General features: G+C 41.9%; 1 protein-coding gene across 5 annotated transcripts in view; it reads left to right on the forward strand.

Moving 5' to 3' along the window:
• Positions 1 to 243: 243 nt before the first annotated feature.
• The window catches only part of SMOC2 (SPARC related modular calcium binding 2), a 139,143-nt gene continuing 125,519 nt past the window's right edge, over positions 244 to 13,867 (forward strand). For 2 of the 5 annotated variants that reach the window (XM_017817598.1, XM_017817601.1), the window contains exon 1: positions 684 to 1,090. In XM_017817598.1, the coding sequence (XP_017673087.1) occupies positions 1,013 to 1,090 (78 nt within the window). In that variant the 5' untranslated portion in view covers positions 684 to 1,012. Of the gene's footprint in view, positions 261 to 681; positions 1,091 to 13,867 lie in introns of those variants that run through there. The other 3 variants (XM_017817597.1, XM_017817599.1, XM_017817600.1) reach the window with 3 other exon arrangements.

Raw genomic sequence — 13,867 nt, forward strand, 5'->3', positions numbered from 1 at the left:
CATCTGACCGGGGTACCCCCGGGCCAGCAGTGCGCGCTCCCCGCCGTGCCGGAGCGCCTGGCTCAGCCCCCAGCGCTGTCCGGCTGCCCCACGGGGGAGCTGCTGCCTGGCTTTTGCCCCGGCCAGAAACTTGGATGCTGTGGCCCTGGCTCCCGCCCCGTGCGGTGCCCGGCGGGCGGGGAGGCGGGTCCAGGGCAGGGGCGCTCCGAGAGGAGCTCAGGGCTCACCAGGGCGGGGGTCGGGACCACCAGGGGCTGCCGGTATTTGTACATGTTGATTTAGCGTGAGGGGGTGTGGGGGGAATGAACCCTGCAGGGAAAGCAAGCGGCGTCCCCCCGGAGCATCGGGGAGGGTTAATCAGCGAGGATCTGTGGGTCTGGGAGGAGAAAGGGGAGGCCGGGTTGGGGAGGGGGCAGGATAAGAGGAAAAGGGGCAGAGCGGCTCGATGAGGTCCACACCGTCAGCCTTCTTAGTCGCGGCAGTGCCTTCACGGGTGCTCCCGGTGTTGGTGGTGGGTCCTTCCTTCCCGTCCCAATCGTTTCCTCCCGCTTCCCCTGCCACAGAGGAGTCGGGGCTGGAAGGGAAAGAAACAGACCCCCAGGGCTAGACAGCTGCCCACCCGAGGCGGAGGCAGGCGCGGCGCCCCAGGGGAGGCGGCGGCAGGCGCGGCGCCCCAGGGGAGGCGGCGGCGTCCGGCACATTCCCCGGCAGTGGGAGGGCGCCGGGAGAGGAGAGGCTGGGGAGCATCTCCGAGCCGGGGCTGACTCCCGAGGAGCGAGGGAGGGACACAGAGAGCGGGAGAAACCGCCGCCTCTCAGTTATACACCCGTCCCCGAATTTTAAGGATTAGGGCGGGGAAAAAGAAAACTGAGGACCTGAGCTGGGACTTCCCAGCCGGAGCGATTGAAAAGGAGCCAAAGCAGGCATCGGGGGTGGGGGGGGCAGTGACATCCCAAGGAGAGTCCCCCTGCTTCGCTCCCCGCAGTCGCTGCGTGCCCGCCGCCGCCTCAGGATGTGGGTGCCGCTGCTGCTGCTGCTGCTGCCGGAGCTGCTCCCCGCCGTGCCGGCACAGAAGCTCTCCGCCCTCACGGTAAGGCCGCCCCGCCGCTGGGCTCTGGGCGCCGAGCGCCCGCCGGGTCGGTGTCCGGGGCTCACCTGAGCGGGCTGATGCGCCCGCCCGGGCAGAGAGGGGGCAACCCGCGGCTGCCGGGCCGGGGGCTGAGCCCCGCTTCGGGCGGGGGACAGAGCCCATCCCGGGCGGGAGTTCCGCCGCGGCTTGTCCGGCAGCGTGGGGAGCAGCCGGCACCGCCGCCCCGCCGGGCGCTGCCAGGGGAGAACTGCCAGCGGCAGCCAAATGGAAGTTTAGTGTGGGTCCCCGCAGTGCTTCGGTGCGGCGTTAATGTCCGTATTAATGCTTTTGTTTTCCCGAAGAGGAATAATGCTGAAGTGAGGTCTGCTTTTGGACCGTCTTGGTTTGACAGATTTTACTTTATTTTTAATTATAAAGCGACGTGAAACAAGCCTCTCTGGCTATTCCAGGCTCCACGATGCTAAACACGGAACTCTGTGTAGAGATGGGTGAGCCAATTCATTAGGCTTGCTAAATAAACCATAACCACTTTTCTAGCCAAGACCTGAGGTTTGCAGCTAATAGCTCAGTTCAATCTTCTTGTAGAGTTTGCAGTGTTTGCAAAGCTATAATTAATGCAATCTGTAGAAATAAAAACATTTTCCTTAAATGTGTTTTTAAACAAGTGCTTGAGTAAACATAACGGGCAGCAAGTACCTCTTTCAAGCTGTTTTTAAGTGTTTTGGTGAAGGCTGTGCCCTTAGAGTGTATTATGCCAAAGTTACAGGCAGTTGCAAAGTGAAATAGACCCTATTTTTGTCTCAGTCTTTCAGAAAATTTCTGTAAATACTTAGAGTTAGGATTTTATTTTTTTTCCTTTTTTTTTCTTTTTGAATAAGGTGTTATAGGGACAGCTCAAGGAGAGATGGCAGTGAGGGATAGCTGAGCTGTTCATACCTGAAATTCTTCAGAAGAAGTTTTGCCTCTTTGTCTAGTTTTTTTCCTCCTAAGTGATTTGTAGATTAGAAGCTGCTAACTGAAAACCTTAAAGTAATGAGTTTATTCCATGAATTTTATTGTGTATAACATTTGAAAGAGTGGGACAGGTAAAGTCAATTGATGTTCCTGTTTTATTTTTTAAGACCCTAATATGAAGCATCCTTAGACTGTCAGGTAATACATACTATTCTAGTTAACAGATTGACATTGCAATTTACTTTCAAGTTTGCTTTCATAAATATATAAACAGAATTTACAAGACAGTACATATTATATTCTCTTTTCTGTACATAAAAGGAGTTTTAAATAACAGCATGGAAGTAAACTGAAAATGCTACCAAAACTTAGTTTGTCCAAATGTAAAATAAGAATGATTGGCATTGTTGTATCATCTTTAGATGATACATAACCCAAATGTTGTCAAAGTCTTTTAACATATGTATATAAATCAATGCTGAATTAACTGTCATTCAGTGAGGGGTCGTCTGCCTTACAAAAGGGAACAAAAATCTGGCCAAAGGCACTTTGGCAAACTCTTTAAAAATTAAATGTCATAGATTCATGAGGATATATTTGACTTCACTGTTATCTGAGTGATATCTGAAGTCCCTCTCTTCCTTCTTTCACCCATCCAGAGTGTACAATATTAATTTCTGTACCTTATGGTAGCGTACATCATTATGAACCATGACCAGAAAAAGTCAATCCTGTTGAAATCCCCACCCTCTGCTACCAAAAAGGTAATGGTTTTGAAGACTTTAAGCATTCAGACTGAATTTAACTTGGACATTTCAGTAGGCATAGCTAACCTTGTCAGTAGAGGACTGTAGGTACTGAGCCCATGCTAGTTTTTCTGTTGCCTATGCTCTTCTTACAGAAATGGCTCATCCATACAAATACTAGACTACATTAGAAATCCTTCCATAAAACAAGTAATGAACAGGCAGACACTCATAGGAAGAAAACAACACACATACACACGATGCACATATACATTCTACATCTTCCCACAAGACTACACTTTGAATGAGGCAGGTTTATGTCTACTATTTCTGTCCTTACCTATTTAAACAACAACAAAAAAGCGGTGCTATTACAGCCACAAATACCCTTGAATAATTCTTTACTCCTGTAGCCATTTTGCTTATAGCTCACAGACTGTATAACCCCTGTCTCCGTGTGCCTTTCTCAAATATTCGTGGATATGTGCTTCATAATTATAAGGAACAACAAACCCAGGCTGTGTGGAAAGACCAAGAAAATATATGCTGTTTTTTCACCTGCTGTGCCAGTGTGTGATGACTGAGAATGGCCATTCTTTTCTACACAACAGGTGAAGATTTTATTTTTATTTGTGGTGTGAAGAATAACAAATAAAGGCTGATATTTTCATAAATAACCAGAGGCCATGGGAACAGACCGTGGTTCACTTTGGACCTGAGTTTCATAAAAACTACGGGATGATTACAGAGGGGGAGTGCTCATTCCTAATGATAGCACACTGTGCCTTTGATATTGCCACCACCAGGAAAGATTAGTACACCCGTGACAGTCTCCTTTACTGCAGTGGAAAATCTGACATTAGATGAACCTTAGCAGGACATGATAATAAAATTAAAGTTCCCTCTAGCAAAAGCAACTTTAAAGTGAACATCATTTTCCAAAAGGTAAATACATGGATGAGATATTTTTTCCTTGCCTGGGTGTTGAACAGCTCTGGGCTCTAAGCAACAAACTGCATGATGGTTTGGGAGGGAGGGAGGGTATCAGTCTTTATGTTTTTATGTTTTTCATCTGTCTAAACATATCTCTGGCCTGTTTTAACTTTATGTCCTCGCTAGCTCCAGAAGAAGATCAAGTATTACTTTCAGAGAAGACTTTCAGTAGTTTAAAGAGCTGTATCTCCATTTAATTAGGAATAATATTTTTGCATTTTTCTTGGGCAGAAATGGCGCAACAACCACCCATATCTGTAGTCCAGGTGAATATGTAATTTTCAGATGTTGGAAGCTTTACAAAAGTCCAATAGCAAGAAATTACAGAGTTTTCACAAAAATAACAGCTTTGAGAGATTTCTGATTGCCATCTTATCAATGCAGTCTTATTTGACTGCAGGTTTGCAAGGAAAGATGAGCATATGGCTTCCTACAGCCTTGATAATAGCCATCAGGACAATTTCTTGCAGGCAGATGCATCAGAGTAGTCAGCAGGTAGTTGAAATGCACCAGCAGTCGAGAGTCTGGTACCCTGGTCTTTATGGCTATATTTAAAGTAAATGTGAGTGTTGTAACATGTCCATCTCTGCCAAAACTGTGGACCCAGCCAGAACTCATCTGACTCCCTGACTGTGTGCAAAGGTAGAGAAGGAACATGAGAGGTGGGCAGATGCACATCTGAATCTTTACTGGAGAGCCATGATATGCACAAGAGTCTAAGAGTTTCAGAGTTTCTGTGGGTTCATTGGGTTTGAGATAGGCCACAACTACTTGGAATTTGTACCAATCTTGGCCTCTTGTCATCAAAAGTTACTTTGCTGAAGCTGTTTCTGGACTCTCATCTCCTGAGTAGGACCATATTGCAATAATAGACAAAATGAAGGGAAACATAATATTCCTGTTTTGAATTTCTAACTGAACCATAGGGATGTATGTGAGAGGAGAGCATTATTTAGTGTTATATTTATTGTTGTTTCAAATGAACAAATATTGGCAACAGAACAATGGCTTTCATTCTGGAAAGGTAGACTGGGAGCTGTCTCATAAGAAACTATGAGATCTGGAGGGACTGTAGCCAATTTGGCTGCTCCTTTTTTTTTTCTCCCCTTGTGTCAAATACAAATCTTATGTTCCAGAAACTATCTCAAGTAGCCTTGTCCTTTTACCTTGTTTATGGAAAGCCAGGTAAAACTTTGCAATTCTTGTAACACATTGTAGGAACATTTTTGCAATGCTGTATTTTTATTCTGCTCTGTGAGATGCACCCATTCTTTCTGGATGTATGAAACCAATGAGACCTGAGCCTTGTTGACATATTGTATTAGGACAATGGGCATATCAAGGATATAGGTACTTTTGTTTTGAAACACAGTGCTTTGAAGAAAGCTCATTTTGTTCCTTCAGTAAGTATGTTTATGATCACTGCACTTACCAACACACTTACTTTGGCATTGTTAATACTGTATTTTTGAAACCATCAACTTAGCTTTTATCTCAGTTGCAGTGTTGTGTGTGTGGATGTACTTTTATAAACAATAGGACACAAGTGTTTCTTATTTTAAAATCTTGATGACTTATAACATACCACAAACTATTTATTCTTTCAAAGCCTTGCTGAACCATGTGTTTCCCTCAATACAATCAATAGATCTTAAAAAGGAAAAAAGTTTACTTGAAATCACCTCTTGAAATGAACACCTCTGCCTGTTAATAGTTCCTTTCATCGAAATCTGAATATTTCTGGGAACAATTGTTTTCTTTTTCTCCCTTGGCACATGCTTATGAGTATTCAATAGCATTTAATGCACTGGATAGCTTCCACAACACTCATCAATATAAGATGGACCACTAAGGTAGTTCAGTAAAGGGATCACGGCTTTCCAAGTTAAGGACCCCTTTGGATGGCGTCTGCAAACCAAAACATTTGGAAAAGTTATTCTAATTGTGACTGAAAAACCAAGACCATAAATAAAACTGTAAATGGCTCCAGATCCCAACAACATTGTTACTGCGAATGGGCATTGGTACAACCAAGGATACATCAGCTCTGAAAATAAAACACTTTCAACAATGCTTCCTTGCAATAAACTCTCAAGACATTTCTCACTAAAGAAACAAACCCAAAACCTGTGGGAGTTGTTATTGAAAAAGTCAGCAAACTTTTGATCAGGGGTCAGAAGTAATTTTTGTGCATGCAGCCAACATAAGCTGCATCTTAAAATGTAGGAGACATTAATGGAGATGGCAAGTTGACTGCACACTCGTAAGATTTTAAAACTAGAAGTGGAGAGTAGAAATGAATGTGAGTGGGGAGGGAAGAGCAGGACAGAAGAAACAAAATGAAGTAGATCATGCATATTGTGGCCAGTTTTGATGCTTTCATCCATTCCCTATTACCTGCTGAATACCTCGAGGAACATCTATGTGTATTCCTTGACAGCTGGCAAACCTCAGGGTTTGGTTCATTTTGAGAAGCCTCCAAAGGTTCAGCTGCTATCCAAAACCTATCTGAACCCTGTTGGTTTGGAAATTGGGCTATGGATCTTTTCAAGATCTGGCTTGCTCAGGACTTTGCTCATGTTTCCATTTCTTCAGCCAGACCAGCTTCACCACAGGCACAACCATTTTCATGGTATTTTGGTACTTCCATTTCCTGTCAGGCCTGAGACCAGGAAGTGCAGAGGCGCCTGAAAATTAAAAACTGAGTAAGAAAGAGTTGGAATCGAAGACCTATTTTTGAACAGCAAATGAAGGTCTGAGTTTGGTTCAGGAATCACATTTTTTATCTGAACAAATTCCCATGTTCTTGGACAATTTGCAGAGTGAATGGAGGCTACCCTTGCAAATGACTCAGGGATTTCCAAACATTTTGTGTTTTCTTTAGAATCAAAATTCAACTGTGTCTTAATTTTCTGGTTGATTCAATATTGTTATGTGAGGCATATTTTTAAGGAGTTGACATAATAGATTCACGATAAAAGCCATTTCACAATGAAAATTTGGAATGCCTTCTTCAGAATTTATGAAGTCAAAATAGCTTTTGACTGTGTGAATACTGCCCTGGTGATGCCAATCATTTTGGTTTCAATGGCCCTCTGTAGTCTCATGGGATATGCTTCTGTTGACATTTCTTTATCCACTTCTGGCTATTAATTGCTAATCACCACCTTAATATTATCTACAGTGAGAGATAAAACACTTTCCAGTGCAACATTGGAGGTGAGCCTGAAAAGAAGAAATGCTTCAGGAAAAATTTACACTTTGCACTATGCTAATGTTACACAGAATAGTTTATGACAAAAGAGAAGGAGGGATAACTTAAGATGTAGCAAGATATTGCCATAAGCAAATAAACTAAGCAGAGAAGAGAAGGTATAGCACAAATACCTGCATTTTTTTCCTTCACTTTCTCAATCTTTGTCTAGCTACCCCATGTACAGAGCAAATTGGTCTGAATTACAGCGTTGCTGTAGTGGTGGTGTTCATGGAACACGATGACACAAATTTTGGTTATGGGGAGGTGAAAGCCACCCAAAAGCATATGGACTGTTTTTTATATCAGTGTGGTAATGCTCAGTATCACAGGGTTTCTTAATATGACTTTACCAAATTATCAGTGGTCACCAAGCAGCAAAGTTAATGTAGTGTCACTTCTTACCACAGAACCCGTGAAGTCGCTTGTGTGTCAGTGTCCCAAATGGAAGTTTTAGCCAGTCCTTGCAGAAGAAATCACTTTGATGAGTTAGTAACTGCCCTTCAGTGATTTTTTTTCCCCCCTGTCTAATTTATTACCTTTTAAAAATGACCACTAAGTGTTTCATCAGCTGTTGAAAATCCAGGCTAATAGAGAATGCAACCTAGAATTCTTGTTGGGACGGAAAGACAAACCATTTCCTGAAGGCAATCCTTTCCAGCTCTCTCCCTGGCTTGCTCAGTGTGCTGCTAGAAAACTCACTCAAGAATGTTTACCTCATACTTATCCAAAACCTAGCTTTTTTTTCTTCTTTTACTTTAGGCTGCTGCTTCTGTCATCTTCTGAGTCACTGAGTAAAGAGCTTCTTTTCTTTTGTGTTACCTTAAATTTATTCTAAGGATGTAATAATATATTTTTCTGTCTTTTAGGTGTTCATTTTTTAAACTGTATACAAATTAGCTGTCATACATATACTATAAATCTTTTGCTCTTTCCTAGAGCACCTAAAAAGTACTTACATGAAAACAAAGAAAAATTCCATTGTTCTGGAATGCTCTTTCTTTATTTATGTCATGGTTGCATGCTGTATTTTACAGATTTTTTTAGGATAAAATTGCTGCTATAAAGTACTCACAGTTGTTTTATTTGGGCTAGATTTATCATACATTTATCAATATCCTTTTTTTTTTTTGAATTAAAGCAAGATACTGGCAGTGAATAAGCAGTGTAAGAGCTCAGGGGACATCTGTACATTTTTTGAAATGAAAGTAGTGACAGATAAAGAATAATTTTAATGGTAATCAGGATGGACTCACTATGATCCAGGTAGCAAGCTGCAGTACAGAGAAAACCTGCAGACTGTAGGCACTGTAGATGTCAGGACGGGAAAGCAATTACTCAGTTTCATTATCTTTCTCTTGCTTTTATCTGGAGTAAAGCAGAAGAGTGATGGAGTTTAGTTTGAGTAAAAGTCTGCCATTGAGTGTCATTACTAATTTGAAGTAGGGTTAGAAGGGATGGTGACATTTTGGTGAATACACAGACCGTTTTAACCATAACCACACAGACTATATTTTAACCATAACATGTTTACTTGAACAGAATTGCTGTTAAATCAGACCACGTGTTCTGAAGTATCACAGAGCAAAAAGTACGTGATTTGTTTGGGATCTAGATCATGCTTGCTTCCCAAACCTTTTTCTTTGCTAGGTGCTGCTCTCCACAGTGGCATATTTCTGCTAAAGGTAAATATTAGAGTCTGTTTAGAGAACATAAGGTGGACATATGGCATTGACAGCATCTCAGAAAGATGGTGATATTCAAACGTGAGAATCTCTTCTCAGTGAAGTTGATACGTGTATGTCATGCTGATATCAGTGCACTTGACTTCATCCTGACTTTCTATAGGCATCCAAACACACTGGATTCCTTCTTGGGACTGTGAGGCGAACCTCATGGTCTTAAAAAGAGAGTTATTATTAGAAACAGGAGGACATTTTGAACCCCCCTTACAACTGTCTCTGCTTCAGTTGTCCCAGTTAATGTATTTGTCCTCATGCCCATCTGTGTAGGTGAAGAATTATTTAATGCATTTAATCTCACTGTTTTAATCATTTCTTCTTCACTTTAGAATCCATATTGATGCCACTTAGTGAAGAAAAAGGGGTGCCAGTGAAGCTGACCCAAGCACTGTAAGGTTGTATTTGTCAAGTGCCGTGGTTACTATTTGCCACCTTTTTATGCCAATAGTGCTGTGTAATACTGCTCATGTCCAGAGAGCTGTCTTCCTGTGATCTGATGTGCCTGCTAGAGTGAAAAATCACTGAAGTAAATGTCACTTTTTAAAATAAAAATTTCTACCAAAGAAATGAAATCAAATAAGTGAAATCTGGTCCTGAAATAAGTATGCTACTTTGTAGTGGAGAATAGCACGTATTGAAAGATACCTTGAAGAGAGTACAGGAATAAAAAAATGATTGACAACAAAGAAACTAAATAAGGCTTTGACTTAGACTTTGATCTTAGACTTATTTGTTTTGTAAATTAACTCTGTTGTGTAGGCTGATTTTTTGGGGTAGAGAGCCACCGAAGACTGTAACACAAAATAAAAAGCGAGGGTGGAAGAGGGAGGGATCTCTACAGATATTTCTCCGTTTTTCCCCCTCTCCATTCCCTCGCAAATATAAAGGGGTGGCATCATTTGCGCAGCATCCTGGCAAGGAGATCACCTTGTCTTCTTCCACGGCACTTCAGGGATCCACCACGGGAGGGAGTGCAAGAGCAGCGCGATCTGCACCGTCTTCTCTGGGAAGGGCTGAAAGGAGGGAAAGCCCTTGTTTCCCTGCCCAGCGGCGTTAGAGCGGAGGGGAGGAGGGAGAGAGCTGGGGACCTGGATTTTTCAGCACTTGACATTCAGTTGCCCATCAGATAGGCACTCAAAAGGGAAAAATCTCAAGTGGAAAAATTCTTCATAGAAACTATTGAAAGGTAGAATGCAGTTCTCTAAAGTGTCTTTAATAACATGGCTTGCCTTGACGTTAATTAACCCTTTGCGTTTGTAAGAGCTCAGAGCCGGATGGTGTGGACAAGAGGGAATATATGGCCTAACATATGAGCTGCTCTTGGCCGTGGAACACCAGGAGGGGTTCAGTCTGCAGAAAGCATATGGCCTGTAATTCCTTTGCATGCATCCATACTGTTTCTTTTCACAGAATTCGTTACATGGATTCTGGTGAGCAAGACAAAACAAAGTGAACAACTTACTTTTCACACTGTATTTAATGGGATTGTATTTCAGACTATGTCCTCCTGGGAAGGCAGTTTTCAAATATGCCAAATTTTTGATAGATTTCAGCCTAAGTGGATTTAGTTGCAAATCTGAACTTTGAACAGGAGGCTTTATCTTTCCATCATGTTTCCTCCTTGAAATGTTCCATAAATTCCATTTCTGAGAAAAAGGGAAAGTCCATTTCTGAGAAAAAGGGAAAGATTTTTTGAAAAAAGGGTCCATTTGGTAAATTGCTCTTCTGTTTTAATTTTTCCTTTTCCAGGTGCTGAATGACTTCAAGAGCTAAAGTTCTGTCATTGCTTTGTGATGGACTTCCATCAATTTGCAATAAAATTACAAGGCAATACTCATGCAAAGATAATTGATTTCATTCTGAAGGAAAAATGGCAAAAAGTAGAGCTCAAATCTCTACTTATCTGCAATTAGTGCAGCAATTTTCTCCAGTGCAAAATAGGTATCAGATATTGCTCTTATGACGTATCAGTGTTTACATTCATTAGATGCAAGACCAGGAGAGATGTATGGCAATAAGAGAGTTGGAGTATTTCCTACTAGATAGCAAAGCCAGATCTGACACCAAGACTCAATGGCTGACAGAGATTGCTTTATGCATCTTCGTGGCTGGTGACAAATTCACAGAAACTCAGTAGACACAGCCCTGCTGGTTTGATAGAGTGACTGGTGAGATAATCACAGATTCACAATACATGTAGTACTGAGGTGAAACCAAAGAAAAGAGCTAGCTGCAACCCTGCTGGTAGGAGAAAGCCCAGAGGACCTGGAAGCTGATGTCCTTTGGGACTTGTAGTTGTGACTGGGCTCCCTCTGGCCTCTGCAGATTTTTCTCCAATATTCTTCTTCTCCATATAGTTGATCTTTCCTTAGTACATCTTTTTCCCCAGTGCTTGCATATGCCTTTTCTGTGTAAAGACTGTAAGCTCTTAAGGTTTGTACAGTGTTTTGGGCAAAAGAACCTCCTTCCTGGTTAGCCTTCTTGGTCTACTATCATTATCAAATTCAGTAATAAACAAGTGTAAATCATGAATGACGCTTGCAGGGGAGGCTGAACACAAATAATGGATGATATACAAATAGTAGAGTTCATCAGGCAGTTGTGGCTGCAGTCTGGTTTTTTACATCCTCTGCATAGCATCCAAGCTGGCTGTTCTGTATAGACTTTCATATATAAATATATATATATATATATATATAAAATCGAAGGAATTATTTCAACACTACAGGAAGCAATTAGCAAAATTGTCTATTCCCTGGCCTTGTCATGCTGCTGGTAAAAGGGCTTTGCACAGTGCAGAGGGCCAAGTGTCATCTGGTTGGTATTTCCTGACTTATGAGAGCTTAGGGTTTCAACCTTATCATTGCACTAAAGCTGGGATTGTCAGGCTGTGGTATGTGTTTCCTTTCATACTGCAAAACTCTTTTCTCCCCTAAAGAAAAAAGAGACCTGAATCAATGCAGCCTGTTCTTTCCTGCAAAGAATAATGGGAACGTTTGGATGCCTCTTCCCAGTTTTTCACATAGGTCAGCATGGAGCTTGAAGCTTCTCTAACCAGTGCCCTTCTCTACCTTTTCTTGAAGGAGAGAAGAAGGTGGGTCTGGATGCAAGATGCTTCCTTCTTGTGAAAGAACTGAGAGCTGTTCTCACTGTTACATTCCCCATCTCTTGAATATATTCTTTTTTTCTATAGCAGCAGCACCAAGAACCCTTTGGGAAACCTGGCCCAAAGGTTCTCTTGACAAACTCAAAGAGGTGCCAAGCATTATCAAGAAGCACAGATCTTCTTCCTGTAGGCTTCCTGGGGCTTCAAAATGTTATCCATCAGGTGCAATAAATTCCCTAGATTGCCATCTTCTATCTTAAGACTACTCATGTCAGTCATATATGTCTATGCAGGGGTAGACTCTATGAAAAGCTTTTCTTCCTTTTATTTTCCAACAAAGCCCCCATAAGAGCTTAAAGTTCTTTTGGGCTTAATAACCAGAATATGAGATTTTTTCCCCCTGAACTTTAGGTAAGTTGATATGATCACTTTTATCTGCTATTCTTTTATGTGTTTTGCTCTAAAACAGGAAATGATGCATAGGAGTTTCACATTAGTTTTCATTTGACAAGATTTCTAAATTGTTAGGTTTTTACTTAACAACTTTTTTGTGTTGGAGATGCTGCAGGACAGCTGCGTTTGTTAGTTGATGAATTTGTGTTATCTCAAGACTGAAAAGAACAAGAAGAACACCATTTCCCTTCAAATCTTAGGTCACTTCAGGAACTGCCACAGGCAATATTTGGTCTTATTTTAGTAGCTCTCTTGATTGTCATCCTAAACAATGAGAAGAGAATAGAGAGAGCTTTTACTGTCGGAATTGCTTATTATGACAGGAGCAATCAAAAAGTCACACAGTATCTCTACTTGTTACAAAAGTAAATTATTTCTTTAAAACTGCTGTCCTGCCTTCTCAGCACACCTGAGGGTGAGGAAACTCCCAGGTGAGATTCATTTTACAAGCATGTCAGGAAATCACAGTCTTTTCATACAAGTAAGAAGCAACCAGAAATGTCCAATGAAATTAGGAGGTTAGGAATAGGACTAATCACTTGTAAAAACTATTTCCACCTGACAGCAATTAAAGCAGTGTCAGAAACGCAATGAAATTCCCTCCAGGGATCTTCATAAAACTGAGTTAAACATTAGAATGAGTGTTCATGATTGATGGAAAAGTTTGAGAGAAATGACAAGTCTATCAAAGCTGAAGGGGGTCACAGTTCATGTTCTGCAGCTATTTTGTGGTATGCAGGATGTCTCTCAGGAAGAGCCCCGCAGCTATCTGCTGTCAACAGCACCAAAGCAGGTGTGCGAGTGTGTCTGAGAGAGGAAGAACTACATGCTTTCTCTTTCTCATACCTGATGTTTCTCGCTTGAATATAGGTCAACATCTTTTAAAACGTTTTGATTATTTTTTAATGTTTCTCATTTTGCTAGAAAACCACTGTTTAATGGAGTGAGATTTAGAAGTTGTTGTCAAAGTATAATTGGAGATGATTACTTAATTTCCTATCAGTTTCTCTGTGACTCTGAAATGGCCTGAGGGCTTCATATGTCATATGTGCACATTCTGTGTCCTGCATTGATTAAAAAGGGGTGTGATGCACGCCAGGTGTCTGCAAGGCAAAGTAGCATGGATGCGGGGAAATGAGATGGTTTGCCCCCCCTAGTACACTGTTTTGAGAAATCAGAAATGATTCTGCCTCACCATGCTTCAGTCCTTGATAAATAGGGTTATCGCGACTGCAGCTTCTGTCTTGGCCCTCTGGAATATCAGTTTGCTTTTATGCACCCTCATGTGACTTGGACAGCAGAAATGCCTGAGACAGAGACTCAGCTGAAGGGGAGATCTGTAGTCATGTCATGTGTGTCATGGATATAGGAGGCTGCAGGTTCAGCTGTACGTAGGTGCCAGAGTGTTTGTACAATGGCAATTCTAATATTCCAGAGTCTTTATAATGGGTGTGTCCAGCTTTCTCCACAACATCCTCCTGAGTCCAGTGGGAGTTTGAGCAAGGTGAATTTGGGCATGTCTCTGTCCTC

Source organism: Lepidothrix coronata, unplaced genomic scaffold (assembly GCF_001604755.1).
Source record: "Lepidothrix coronata isolate B3197 unplaced genomic scaffold, Lepidothrix_coronata-1.0 Scaffold61, whole genome shotgun sequence".
NCBI classification, from domain to species: domain Eukaryota; kingdom Metazoa; phylum Chordata; class Aves; order Passeriformes; family Pipridae; genus Lepidothrix; species Lepidothrix coronata.